Here is a 12,265-nt window from a genome sequence, read left to right as displayed (position 1 = left end):
CATTGGTTTTGACACATTTTAAATTAAATCTCTTACATCGTAGTATAATTTTTTTGAAAAGTCTAGATAATGACGAGTTTTGTTCGTCTGATAAATTTACGTTTCCAATAATAAGAAGATTTATGTCTACTAAAAAATTCAAATTTAAATTTCATTACAGATTTGAGCATGTCCTAGCGTGTATTATGTTAAAAATGAAATGTTGTACAGTCTCTATCTCACCACAAATACAATTTGTTAAGTTTTAGTTTGTTAATGAGGAATTCTCATCATTCTGTTGCCCAAGATTCATTATCCTTGTTGTCAGGACATTTCAGAGTTTGCCTTTCACTTTTTGAAGACCTTATTGGAACCTCTGAAAGTATTTACTGTCTTGGATTTAAGAAAGTAGACATAGGGTAAGGGACACAACTCTTACGAATCATTGAAACGTTTGTATTCAGCATTTTACATCAATCTTATGTAAGAGTTATCAAGGGAACCAAGGTCATAGCGGCAATCAAAAGAATGCACTCCAGGGACAAAGACCAGACATAGAAAACAGACATACACAACAAAGAACACAAAGCAACCAAAACCACACACACAAAGCAACAAAAGCAAACGAGCAACTCGGACTCCACTAAAAACTGGGAGCATGGACCAGGTGCACCGGTAGGGTAAGCGTCCTCTACTTTTCTAGAAACACCCGCCGAGTTGCTCATAAAAAGTTAAGTCCGGGGTAGACAAACGATGAAAGCATCTAATGAACTTGAACTGATTTCATTCTATTTCAAATGAAAGGTTGAGAGGCTTTGGTAAAATTGAATATGATACAAACATATCACTGATTTCATGAGTAATGTCCCTTACCCTAGGTTTACCTCCTTAAGTTATACGCTGATGTATTTGTTGCATTTCACCATAAACGATCTTTTTCCACCCTTATGTTATGGAAATGATTGAATACAAAAAGATGAATATTGTGTCTTTTACCTCAAACACGATGTTATTAGGAGCTGCTGGTACGATCTGGCAAAGTTTTTTTAACAGTGAGATCGTCAAAACAAATGTCTTAAAGAATCCCAGAGTTCAGGTTTGTGGGGACGTAAACGTTATATATTGCCTAGAGGAAAAGGCTGAATAAAATATTGGGGATAATCTTTCGGGAAAATCGCGATTCATTGAATGTGAAACATTTGTTTTCAATTTTGATATATTTGAAAGTACAATTTTGTTAAATAAATATTTCATGAAAAACATACAGTTTTTTTTTGTTTTTGTTTTTTTGTTTTGTTTTGATTTTTTTTTGGGGGGGGGGGGACAACGGTCAGTTGTACATCTAATCGGTTCGGGAGGTCTTGTTGGGAAATTTTAATTGGGTTTTGGGAGCAAATTTCGGTGAGGCGGGCCAAGTGATAGACACCCCCCATTTACAAACTTCCAAATTCCTTCCTGATCGTACCCTCTGAATCTGCTTATACCATTCAAAAGTCAAAACAAAATGAAACATTATTAATGATTTTTTTTCTATTTAAGTATATGAGTATATCTATGATTTTTGTTCTGATTTGATACGATAGAGGTCAAGTTTTAAAGTATATAACCTACAAGCACTCAATTATAAACAGAAATTATTTTATTTTCTTCGCAAATGTTCATGTTATAGAAAATGGAATATAACAGACAATCAAATTGTAATATTTGTGGAAAAGAACCAATTATGAACACTTCTTCGTCCGAAGTTATTTTTGACTAAAACTTAACAAAGTTCTTAGGAAAGCAGATACCGCTAAACCAATTACATCAAAGGAAATTGTTATTGGTTACCAATTTATGACAAGTACATGTAATATGAAAATATTAACATTCTTTACACACTTTTAGTTTTTTTTTCAATTTACAAGGCGTACTACGTGTCAAACCAAAGAGCTGGCATGTCAATGTATTGAAAAAAAAACTGTTTAATTGCTATAAAAAATATTTTCAAAAAAACAAAAAAAAATCTCATTAAATTTACAGTTTTTTTGTGTTATGAAATTAGTTTTGTTTTGTTTTGAGTATTCGGTTTTGAGTATCATGGCTAAATAAGTGGGAATTCAAAGGGATGCTTCCCTGTAAGCTTGGGCGCTGGAGCTTACTTTGTTACTATCTTGTTGAATAAATTAGTTTGGGTTCCAAAAAAATTAGACATATAGTAGCCAACTGTGAAAGCAACAAGACAAGCGGAATTTATTAAGACTTGTGTAGAAGAAGGGTAAGGAGGAAAACAGGCATCAAAGAGTAATCAAGGGAACCAAGATTCTAGCGGAAATCAAACGAATGCAATGCAGGGACAAAGACCAGACATGGAAAACGGACACACACAACAAAGAACATAACATAACAAAACAATGCATACAAAGTAACAAAAACAAATGAGCAACCCCGTTTCCACCAAAAACAGAAAATGGACAAGGCGCACCGGCAAAAATGTGCAACAGGGGACGTTTAAAACTTGAAAATAAGGCGACAGTACCAATTTTCAGCAAATTTCTAATGTAGCAAACATGCAGATATAAACCTGTGATATAGTGTTGAGAGAAACATGATATTTTAGTTAAGTTGATTATAAAAAAAAATAAATGAGAATTATCTATGTGTGTATATTAATTGAACAATAGACGATTTCCAATAGTCAGAGCAACAGTACACAGAATGCTAAGATGTACACTTTAGTTGAGAGAAATGTGTTTGTCTTAACAAATTAATGTTTCATTGTTTGGAGAAGTAATCAGTAAGCCTAAAGAAGAGAAAACCGTGAAAAAAGATCACGGTGGTAAGGGGACTGAAAAAAATATTTGGCAGTGAGCACTAGAATTGAATTTAACAAGGTTGATGAATTAAAGGTCGTTTGTTGTACCAAGCAATTTGATAATAAAGTTGGGTTAAAGGAATGATAAAAAGTGAGAAGAGGTAATATCTAACATCTTTTAAGCTGTGGTAAAGGGAAAAAATGATATTGCAAAATAAAAACTTGAGTGAAGAGAAAAGACAGATTCAGAAGCGTCTGAACAGAATATTTACAGAGAACAAGAAAAATTGACAAACGAGGTTAATTTATGGTTCCTTGCTTGTGCAGAAGGGAGCTGTTAGAAATTATACATGAAACTATATCGTAGTCATCTTCAAACATAGAAGACCTCAGATAAAATTAATACGAAGTTTCTACTAATAAAGCATAATTCAAATTTTGTAATTTGTTTGATGTTAGACTATTCCAAAAAGGAAATTTCTCTGAAAGTGATACGTGCATTATTTAAAAAAAAAGATGTGAATGGGTATCAAATATAAAGAATCGATGCTTCTTATGCTATTTGCGTAGTCAACTAAATATTCAGAATTTGAAACCTTACTCCGGATAAAAACGGGGATGATGAGATTTTCTGCAGACGTGGCTTTTCAAAAGAAATTGTAATGTGCTATGGAAGTCTGTTCACTCCGTATTTGATGAGAGTTGTTTGCAGATTTGCACGTAAATATCAGCTTGTTACAAGTACATATAATCGGAAGTGCAGTTGAATATGTGTCAATGGTATTTTAACGAGTATGATTAGTTACGTCTTGCACGTGTACAACATATAGATTTTTATTCAATACATGTATTTAAATATGAGAATTTGAGGGTGGCTACTTGAGTTTCCTGGCGACTGTGTTCATTGATTTTCAGTTCACTTACCATAAAACTTTTTAAAAAGTAATTGAATTTTGTACAATTTAATCTCACTGCCATTTTATACTCCCAAACTATAGAAGTTTAGGGTTAAAAGAGACAGAGTCTATATAATTATAAAATTATGTCGACTAAAGCACCATATCTGAGGACACGCTATTCCATTTCATGTTTACAGTTAATCGTTTGATTATTCAAGTAGAACTCATCTCCGGTTGAGGGCTTTCTCCGTGACCTGTGACTTTGCACCATAACTGACCTTAACAGCATGTCGCGTTCAAGCCAATCCCTACGTTTTAATTCTATTTCTCTGCAGATTCTTAATGACATCATAAAAAGTCTGTCTCGAGAAATCGTTCATTCCACTTGGAATTATCTTTCCCAGTGCTGGTCAAAATACCAGCTGTAGCCGATTTCATATTTTCTGATGAAAATGCAAAAATGTCAATGTCTTCCGGTGCAGATGGTTCATGGTTGCCTTCTTCCTGACTGACTATCAGAATTCCATTTTCCGATGGAACTTCGTCTGCAAATATGACATTTTTTTATTATTATTAGAGGTCTGTTAAATGAAAATTAGAAAAATTGAAAGGTAGCTAACCAAGAAACCAATCGGAGAAACCAACACAGTTTTTGTTCACTTTAAATTCACGTAAGTGTGCTGTCCGCTTAATCAAATGTTGTACAAATCGTGTCCGTTTGTATCTATGTGTCATTCTGTTAAGCATAAAGACAAAACATAAAAGATGTAAATTTAATCATGATTTGACAAGAATAAGTTTCATTTTTGAAAAACTTGATTTTTAAAATACAACGACTGAAAAACAAATAAATAGATTTAAAAAAACGAAAAACGACGGCAAAATATATAGTATACAAAATAAATATGTATTGCTGATGACAGAGGATGAGAATTTCAATAAAAGAAGAAAATTTGTTGATAATATAGTCTGTTTTTCATTTTTGTCTGCATGAGTTAAAAATCAATTATATTGACTACCTATTTCGATATTGTGTTTTAGTACTTGTACATCTATTTATTTATTTGAATATCAATCTTCCTATGTATTAATATGTAATTTGTGATGCGGGAATATTCGAATGATTTACATCAGACTTACCACTCCTTACACACGTCTTTTGTTTGAACCATATCAATTTCCTTGTATAATCATAGTATAGAACAACTACTATACCAATAAATACGCAGAATCCTACCAGACTTCCGGTTACAACAGCTGCTATAGCTTCTGGACTTCTAGATTGAAAAAAATGAATAGGCCTTAAAACATATAAAAAAACGTGTGTTACCGTATTGTAAACCAAGACAAAACTGACAATTCAAAGACGGCATATATAGAATAACATGTATAGTATCGTAATGTAAAAATGTGGAGGTGAGTCAAGAGAAGACTGACAATTCAAAAGTAAATCGAAAAGCTACGATCCATTATTTCAATGGAGAAGCACTGCATACTGATATCATTTTAGCCCCCTTGTGGTGTTGACGCCTTCTCAGTTGATCATATTTTAGTATCACCTTTTTCTTTTTTTTAACCTTTTTACCTGTCTATATTGATCTGCAAATGATCATGATCTGTTTTGTTGAATTTATGTGCGTTTAGTTTGTGATCAATATGCTCTTTATGGACCTCATTTTTTATAGAATTAATGAAATATTGTAACTATTGGCTTACTGTCTAGTATCGTCATTTATACGGTACTGTCTTTGATTTTTGTTGAAATGTTTATAGTATGAGCCCTTCACACAACATATGAAGCCTCCGTGTGTCCCACAGCATGCAGTCGGGCAATAGACATATGCAGTTCGTTCTATCTGTTCAGTTCTATAGGAATATAAACACACCTCGCCTGCCATGGCACAGCAAACAAATAGCAGCTCTGTATAAATAAAGTAATTTTGGTAGCGTTGTTTGAAATTGCATTGTATTTTGTGGCTGAATAAAGAGGGAGTACAAAATAAACGAGAGAAGGTTCACCAAAGAAACCCTGAAACCATATCGTCAAAATGTACAAAGAAAAAGGAGTACGGATATGATACAACGCAACAAATGCACCGGAGTACAACCGAAAAACAAAATACTAAATATTCAATGTCTTCAACAACTGTTAGCACACACCTTTAGGTAAACTCTGAAAGGCCCTATCAAATGTAATTAAATCCACGGTAAAAGAAGATGAAAATTCTTCAAAATCAAACAAAAAGACGTGAAAGGTACGGGTTTGAGTCTTGTATGTTTTGTTGTAAAAAAGAATTGATAAAAAGGTATTTCTTGTTCTATTATTTTACCCGGAATGCAGGTTAAACTGCATTAATTGTGAATGTTTAATGGACATTCATTTATACAGTATTATTTTCTTTGATAATAAGCTTTGAAAACATCAATGACAGGTATTGCGTTGACAGAAAAAGATGAAAGCTAACGCTAAATAAGTTTTCCTCGGTGAATGTGAAAAAAAGGTATCCGTCGATTTAAATTATTTTAAAGAGTCTCAAACAATGCGTGCGTTATTCGGCTTTAAAAGCGAGTCATACTGACGACCTGAATTGGAAAAAAAAAAACAATTCTCATAACCAGACCGAGATTAAGTGCGTTGGATATTCGATGTTTGATATTCGACATTCAAACTTTTTCAAACTAAAATTTTACCGTTTGATGTTCAGTTTGAAATTGAAACGTTTGAATGTCGAATATCGAACATCGAATATCAAACGTACTTGATCTGGGTCCTAACAAGATCAATTATTTCTTGACGTAATTTTTAATAATTAGACTTTAAATGCCTCAAATCAACATTGTTTACTCATCTATATGTTGTTTTCCCACTGATTGTCATAAGAAACCTTATATTTTAATTGAGAGGGTGGATGAGTCTATTTAAACAGGTCTGTGTTCCTTTTAATGGGACAAAAACAATCTGGTCAGCGCCACCACCTAACAAAAGCGTACTGGCCTACATGTAAATCTTATAATAAGGTGTTGGTTATTTATTTTAATTTCGAAATTTAAATCCAGTGGTTTTAAAAGTATATGATAGACCGAATTAATTTTAATGTATTTAAATGAAAGATTAATTATGTATTTACTTAACAGGTTTGATGTAGGAGTACTTAAAAATGAAAATTCAATATCGTGTTATATATTACTTTGGGAAGTGTCACGAACCGCAGTACACAATGCACTACCAAAATAAAGAGAATACATATCGAACTAATACATAATGGTAAACCATTACATGCAATTAAGGTAACTTTCTCAATTCATTATAAAATTCTTAATACAAAATTAAATATGAAATAGAACTATTGTGATGTAAAGTTTATGTGATATTCTTATACTAAAGTTTGATTTTAACGTGCATTTTGTAAACTTGTATACCACATAAAGTGTAAAAAAAGAATTGATATGAATCGTAGATTTTAGGTTTTTAGGATGTCAGTAAAACCCTAGTAATCATCTTCCATGTTTTTATTGTTGCTTTATATGGAGTTAGGGCAAATTGTTATGACAGCATGTTCGAGAATTTTAAAAAGAAATTAACATAACCTGATTGATATTTTTCGTCATTATACTACATAAAACTTGTGTTTGTTCACAAGATGACACTTACCTAGAAAAAGTACGTTAGGGTTTCTCCAATTATTATTACGGCCACTCATTTCAGAAGGAACATATTGACTTCAGATGATTACACAAGTCTAATTTCATGAATTTAAATAGAGGAACATCGATTTTGGTAACTCATTTTATGGATATTTAAACACAACAATTAATTTCTATATGTTTACATATTTATTCTGTAACGCATGTATTGTATGTATTAGTCAGACCATACAAAGAAATATGAACTATAGATGTGATAGTTTTGTGGCCTTCTGGTGTGTCTATTAATAATGCTTATAGGGGCATCTTGATTGTAAAACCGTCTGCGAATGAATTTACAGGAGCCTTGATTAGGTTGGTTAAAAATGTAAAAGAAAAATGCTGGAAACTCTGCTTTATCATCGTTTTTTTTTTTCTGATTGGCAGTAGATGAAAGTTTGTTAGGAAAAGAACAACACAATTAACAGGTTTCTGTTTATTTTATTTGAAAATGTAAACTTACTTTTCAACACAATAGCACTAAAAAGGTTACAATTCAAAACATACAATTAATGTAACACATACACTTGACATTTTTTTCTACTTTAGTCACTATTTAATCAAGAACGGTAAAGAACATATGAGCACAAATTGGTTCTGTGGAAAGACAGTGGCATGGACAAATTGAATTAAATTCGTAGTCTTCAATGACGGTACATGCACTGATGAGCCATGGCTACGCTTGTCTGAAAATACTGCCATTGGTAGAACTGGTTCAGATACATGTTCTGGAACCCAGCTGACTGCTGTTGTGATGCAGGGAAAGCAGGGTGTAGGCGTGACTGTAAGGGTGATGTCGTCAGAGAGTTGTCTGATGAAGAATCGTGAATAAAGGTCGGATCAGGTGATCCGAGACTACAGGGTGATGGAACTGAATGTTCCAAAAACAACGGTGAAAAATCTTGTTGAGATGGCGATGACTGCTTGATTATAATCCTTTCTTGTGAAGTGCTACCCTGTTGTTGGAAAGGCTTACTGTTGACGTCTCCTGTGATGTCATTAAACATGTCGTGGGGTATAACAGGTGGATAAACTGGTGTTGGAGGAACAGGGTAGACTGCAAGTATGTCTGGACTGTGGTGCAAGCTAAAATGAATTTAAAAGAATTATTTCTTCATTACCAAAATGTTTTATGTTTCTCGCTTTCCATTCTAGTTCGTTGTGATGAGCCCCGTGCAGGTCCGGGTGTGAAAAGAATAGGCCTGAAGCAGCGCTAAGCTTGTCGTAAAAGGCGACTAAATAGTGCTGAGAAACTTAGCCGGGGCTAGGCGCTCTGCCCACAGAGCAACTGGGATGTGTGCCCCATGTGGTGGAATGGGGTACCCCTGGCATGTTACATGCTGGGGTTGTCAGGCTATAATACGGAAAACCTGACCGCAAACCATATTGGTGCAACGTGTTGTGAAAGATGCCACGTTCCTCGCACGTTAAAGAACCCTGCTGTGCTTTTCGAAAGGAGTAAGAACCATTGCGCTCCGCCACAGGAGGCTAAATTGCCCGAACCTACCCACCCCCCTTTTTCTAGCGGCAATCAAAATTTATCGACCCTATTATCCTTGTGTCCCATCCTTTTTTCATTTCATGATCATCAATTCATGTTCATTTTATCGTCCCTTTCATGTTCATCGCCTGAATATAGCTGAAATATTGCTGCTCGGGCGTTAAACCCCAACAATAAAAAATCAGTCAATCAATCAATCAATCGTTGTAATGACTTTTAATCCTTAAAAACCTACTAGATACTAGTATCGTAAACCACTTTACAACTTTTTTATGGTTATTTATTTCTCATATGTTTTTTTATGGTTTCTGAGTTAAAATTGTTGATTATATTTTAGTATCAATGATTTCGCTTTTCAGAAGACATATAAAGGCATCCTCCCACTTACTTTGACCTCGGTGAGTTGTTTGTATCGAGTTTGGGTGGCGCCGAAAGCACATGCTCTGCTTCTTTCTCTGGTGGTCTGTTGAAGATGTGTTGTCTCATCCAGGAAACATTAGAATCTTTCGATTGGCGCTTAAACTTTGACCTCCGATTCTGGAACCACGTCTAACAATACATGAATGCAAACTGTTTTAAAGGACAACAAAGTTTACATTGATATCAATGATTCGAAAGCCAAGCAAACTGGTACAAAATAAACTAAAGGTTAGTACTGCAATATGAATACTTTGACCTGATGCAACGATATGGTACATGCGTCAATTGCATTTCTAGAGACACACACCAAAAAGAAAACTATGATGATTCGATACATCAATATAGTATTTTTTTTCCCTATCGTCTCTTATCATTTTCACATAATATTTCTGTTTTAGTTGAGATAATCTGGCAGTTTGTAAATATATTATTTATTTTTAAACGTAGATTTAAACGTGTTTATAAAACTTGGTTTTTTTTTTATTTATTTAATTTTTGTTTTGTTTTTGATTTTTTTTCATTTTCGCGTGGCTTTTCACTTGTAGAGATGCATATTCTGTTATTAATACTATTATAATAGTAGAATTGTTACAAACCGAAATTTTCTCGGTAGAGACATTACAGTGGTCAGCTAACTCCTCCGTTGTTTCCGTGTCTGGATACTGGGAGAGGCTGAAAGCTTTCTCCAATACGTTGAGCTGCAAAAGAAGTCCTAGCATTCTTTAAAGGCCAAAACAATATATAAGGCTGTTCAAATCTTGACGTGCTAAATATATAAACTGTAACAAGTTGTATTTAATACAGACAGTTTTTGATATGCTCAATAGCACTGGTTTGGCAAATAGCCTTTCATGAATATGATCAACAACAATGCGAACCCTAAATCGGTGAATTGAATTGTCAACGTGTAGCAAATGTTATTTGCTGCCTATACATAGTGTTTATATATTCAATCGGATAAGCTGTTTAGAAAAACTAGCGGTTTGTTTGGCTCAGAAGAAAAATTTCTAAATCTGATGTACCCTACCTGTTCAAGTGTATACTTGGTTCTATTCCGGCGTGCTTGACTTTCACTTTTAAAACCCATGCTGCAACAAAACGATTTTAATAGAATTGTGAAATAATATGATTTTTACAATTAAAATTTCCATGTTTCTGATTATTACGGTTTATCAAGCATATATTTAAGAGTACAACAGCTGTCAGTAACAGAACTTATTAAATTAAAATTTTAATTGACTTTACATTTCACAATTTTCTTATCGCATCGTCGATTTAAACATCATTTGTAAAAAAATAGGATTTCGTTCATAGATAAGGACACTATTCTCTTAATCTTCGTTAATTTGGAACCATTATCTAATATTAATTTAAAATGATCAAGTTCGACAAATATTCATCAAACCTAAATTTATTCCATTGAAACATTAAACATTGGCACTGGCAATTTTACCGGCTCCGACGAGATAGCCAATTCAATTATGCTGTGCTACTTTGCCAGTTCTGAATGAATTGACAAATGTTATTAATAATATATATTTATTAACTTGAACTATGTAGAATCGATTTCAAATATAATTTACCACTAACAATGAGAAAACGCGGTAGACCCAAGGGTATAACACTAACTGTAATCGGACTTCGTTTCATGATCATGTGTCAAACAGAAAACTGGGAGTCGCCGCGAACTTTTTTTTATCGTAGCATGATAAAAAAACCTGAAACTATAGTACACTTTCTCGCCAATTATTTCCCTACCCTTGAAAGAGGGTTTTTAAAATTAATGTTTGTAATTATACCACATATAGTTTTATGTCAAAAATTCATATTGAATAATTTCAAGACATTGTAAACATCATTTCATTAACTTTTGTTTCTTTTTACGTGCTATTTTGGTTATTCCGTGTTCTTTGTTGTGTGTTTGTGTGCGACTGTTTTCCCGGTCCAGTATTGATCCCCGTATTGCATTCTTTTGATTTCCGCTACAATCTTGGTTCCCTTGATTAGTCTCAAACACTTTTTATTCGTTGAAAAAAAAAAACATACTTCTGTTTGTATGATTTTGCCACATCCGTTCATATATGTGTTAGTGAGTCTAAAATTTTAATTGCTTTTAAGTTAATTTTTAGCATTTAATTTTGTATCACAGACAACTTAATTTATAATTAACTGAATGTCGGAAATGCGACATTTTAAAATGTATATAAGCATGTGTATTAGTTTTTTTAGCATGCATAGAAACTATAATTTATTAAATTATATTAATTTTCTTGATTTCTTCATATTCCTAATGAAAACCGGACAAAATCATAATTGGAACCGGCAAAATAGTAAAAGCGAATATACTTGGGCATTTTACTGGAGCATTGCTTAAACAAATTTTGGAGACCAGAAAGGCAACTTATTGAGTCTCATGGACAATGTATTTGGATAACGTGTTTAAGTTAAAATGACAAACTATTTAGATTATTTGTTGTAAGATTACAGCGATTAACCACAACTAGGCGCCAGAGCGCGATAACTACAACCATTCTTTGTATTTACGGTTGTGTACTCTCAGAACACTGAAATTTGAACTGGTCAGTCAAATTTAGGTTTACATCAGATCTTAATATATGCAATGGGAGTACTATTTGAACCTCAACAAAATGAGGGGTATGCTTTTCACTACACTCTCAAAAACTTTTGCAACAAAGACTCAAGACTAGCTTATTTGGTCACATATATCTAAATTTCGTATAGATTAATTTGAACACTTCTACGAGCCTGCTATAATTCATTGGTGTAAATTTATGTCTCTGGTAACACTCACAGCGTCTGAGGACTGATATGAAATATGAATGTGAGCAAATAGATAACATCAGAATTTTGTGGTTATGATGTGCAATATATATCACGTGGATTTTGAAAAGTAAAGTTAGTAACATATAATACTAGTGTACACTCTCTGATAAGACATAAATGATTAAAATTGTACTCAAACAAAAT

At 33.3% G+C, this 12,265-nt stretch overlaps 2 protein-coding genes across 2 annotated transcripts; both read right to left on the bottom strand.

Annotated features, from left to right (window-relative positions):
- Positions 1–32: 32 nt before the first annotated feature.
- Positions 33–7,466, bottom strand: LOC148627633 (uncharacterized). The gene is made up of 4 exons (XM_088576272.1): positions 7,325–7,466; positions 5,389–5,593; positions 4,813–4,949; positions 33–4,217 (listed from the first exon to the last, which is right to left on the bottom strand). Exons 1-4 carry the CDS (start codon positions 7,371–7,373, stop codon positions 4,021–4,023), a joined length of 588 nt encoding a protein of 195 aa, XP_088432398.1. The 5' UTR covers positions 7,374–7,466; the 3' UTR covers positions 33–4,020.
- A 321-nt stretch (positions 7,467–7,787) lies between these two features.
- On the bottom strand, positions 7,788–10,398 carry LOC148627632 (retinal homeobox protein Rx2-like). The gene is made up of 4 exons (XM_088564675.1): positions 10,305–10,398; positions 9,874–9,975; positions 9,246–9,406; positions 7,788–8,442 (listed from the first exon to the last, which is right to left on the bottom strand). Exons 1-4 carry the CDS (start codon positions 10,362–10,364, stop codon positions 8,001–8,003), a joined length of 765 nt encoding a protein of 254 aa, XP_088420801.1. The 5' UTR covers positions 10,365–10,398; the 3' UTR covers positions 7,788–8,000.
- Between the last annotated feature and the right edge of the window lie 1,867 nt (positions 10,399–12,265).

The sequence above is a fragment of the Perna viridis genome, chromosome 1, assembly GCF_037379345.1.
Source record: "Perna viridis isolate PV_CMFRI_1.1 ecotype Kerala chromosome 1, ASM3737934v1, whole genome shotgun sequence".
NCBI classification, from domain to species: Eukaryota; Metazoa; Mollusca; class Bivalvia; order Mytilida; family Mytilidae; genus Perna; species Perna viridis.
The sequence above is the reverse complement of the archived record's forward strand: the minus strand, read 5'-3'. Positions and strand labels throughout refer to the sequence as shown.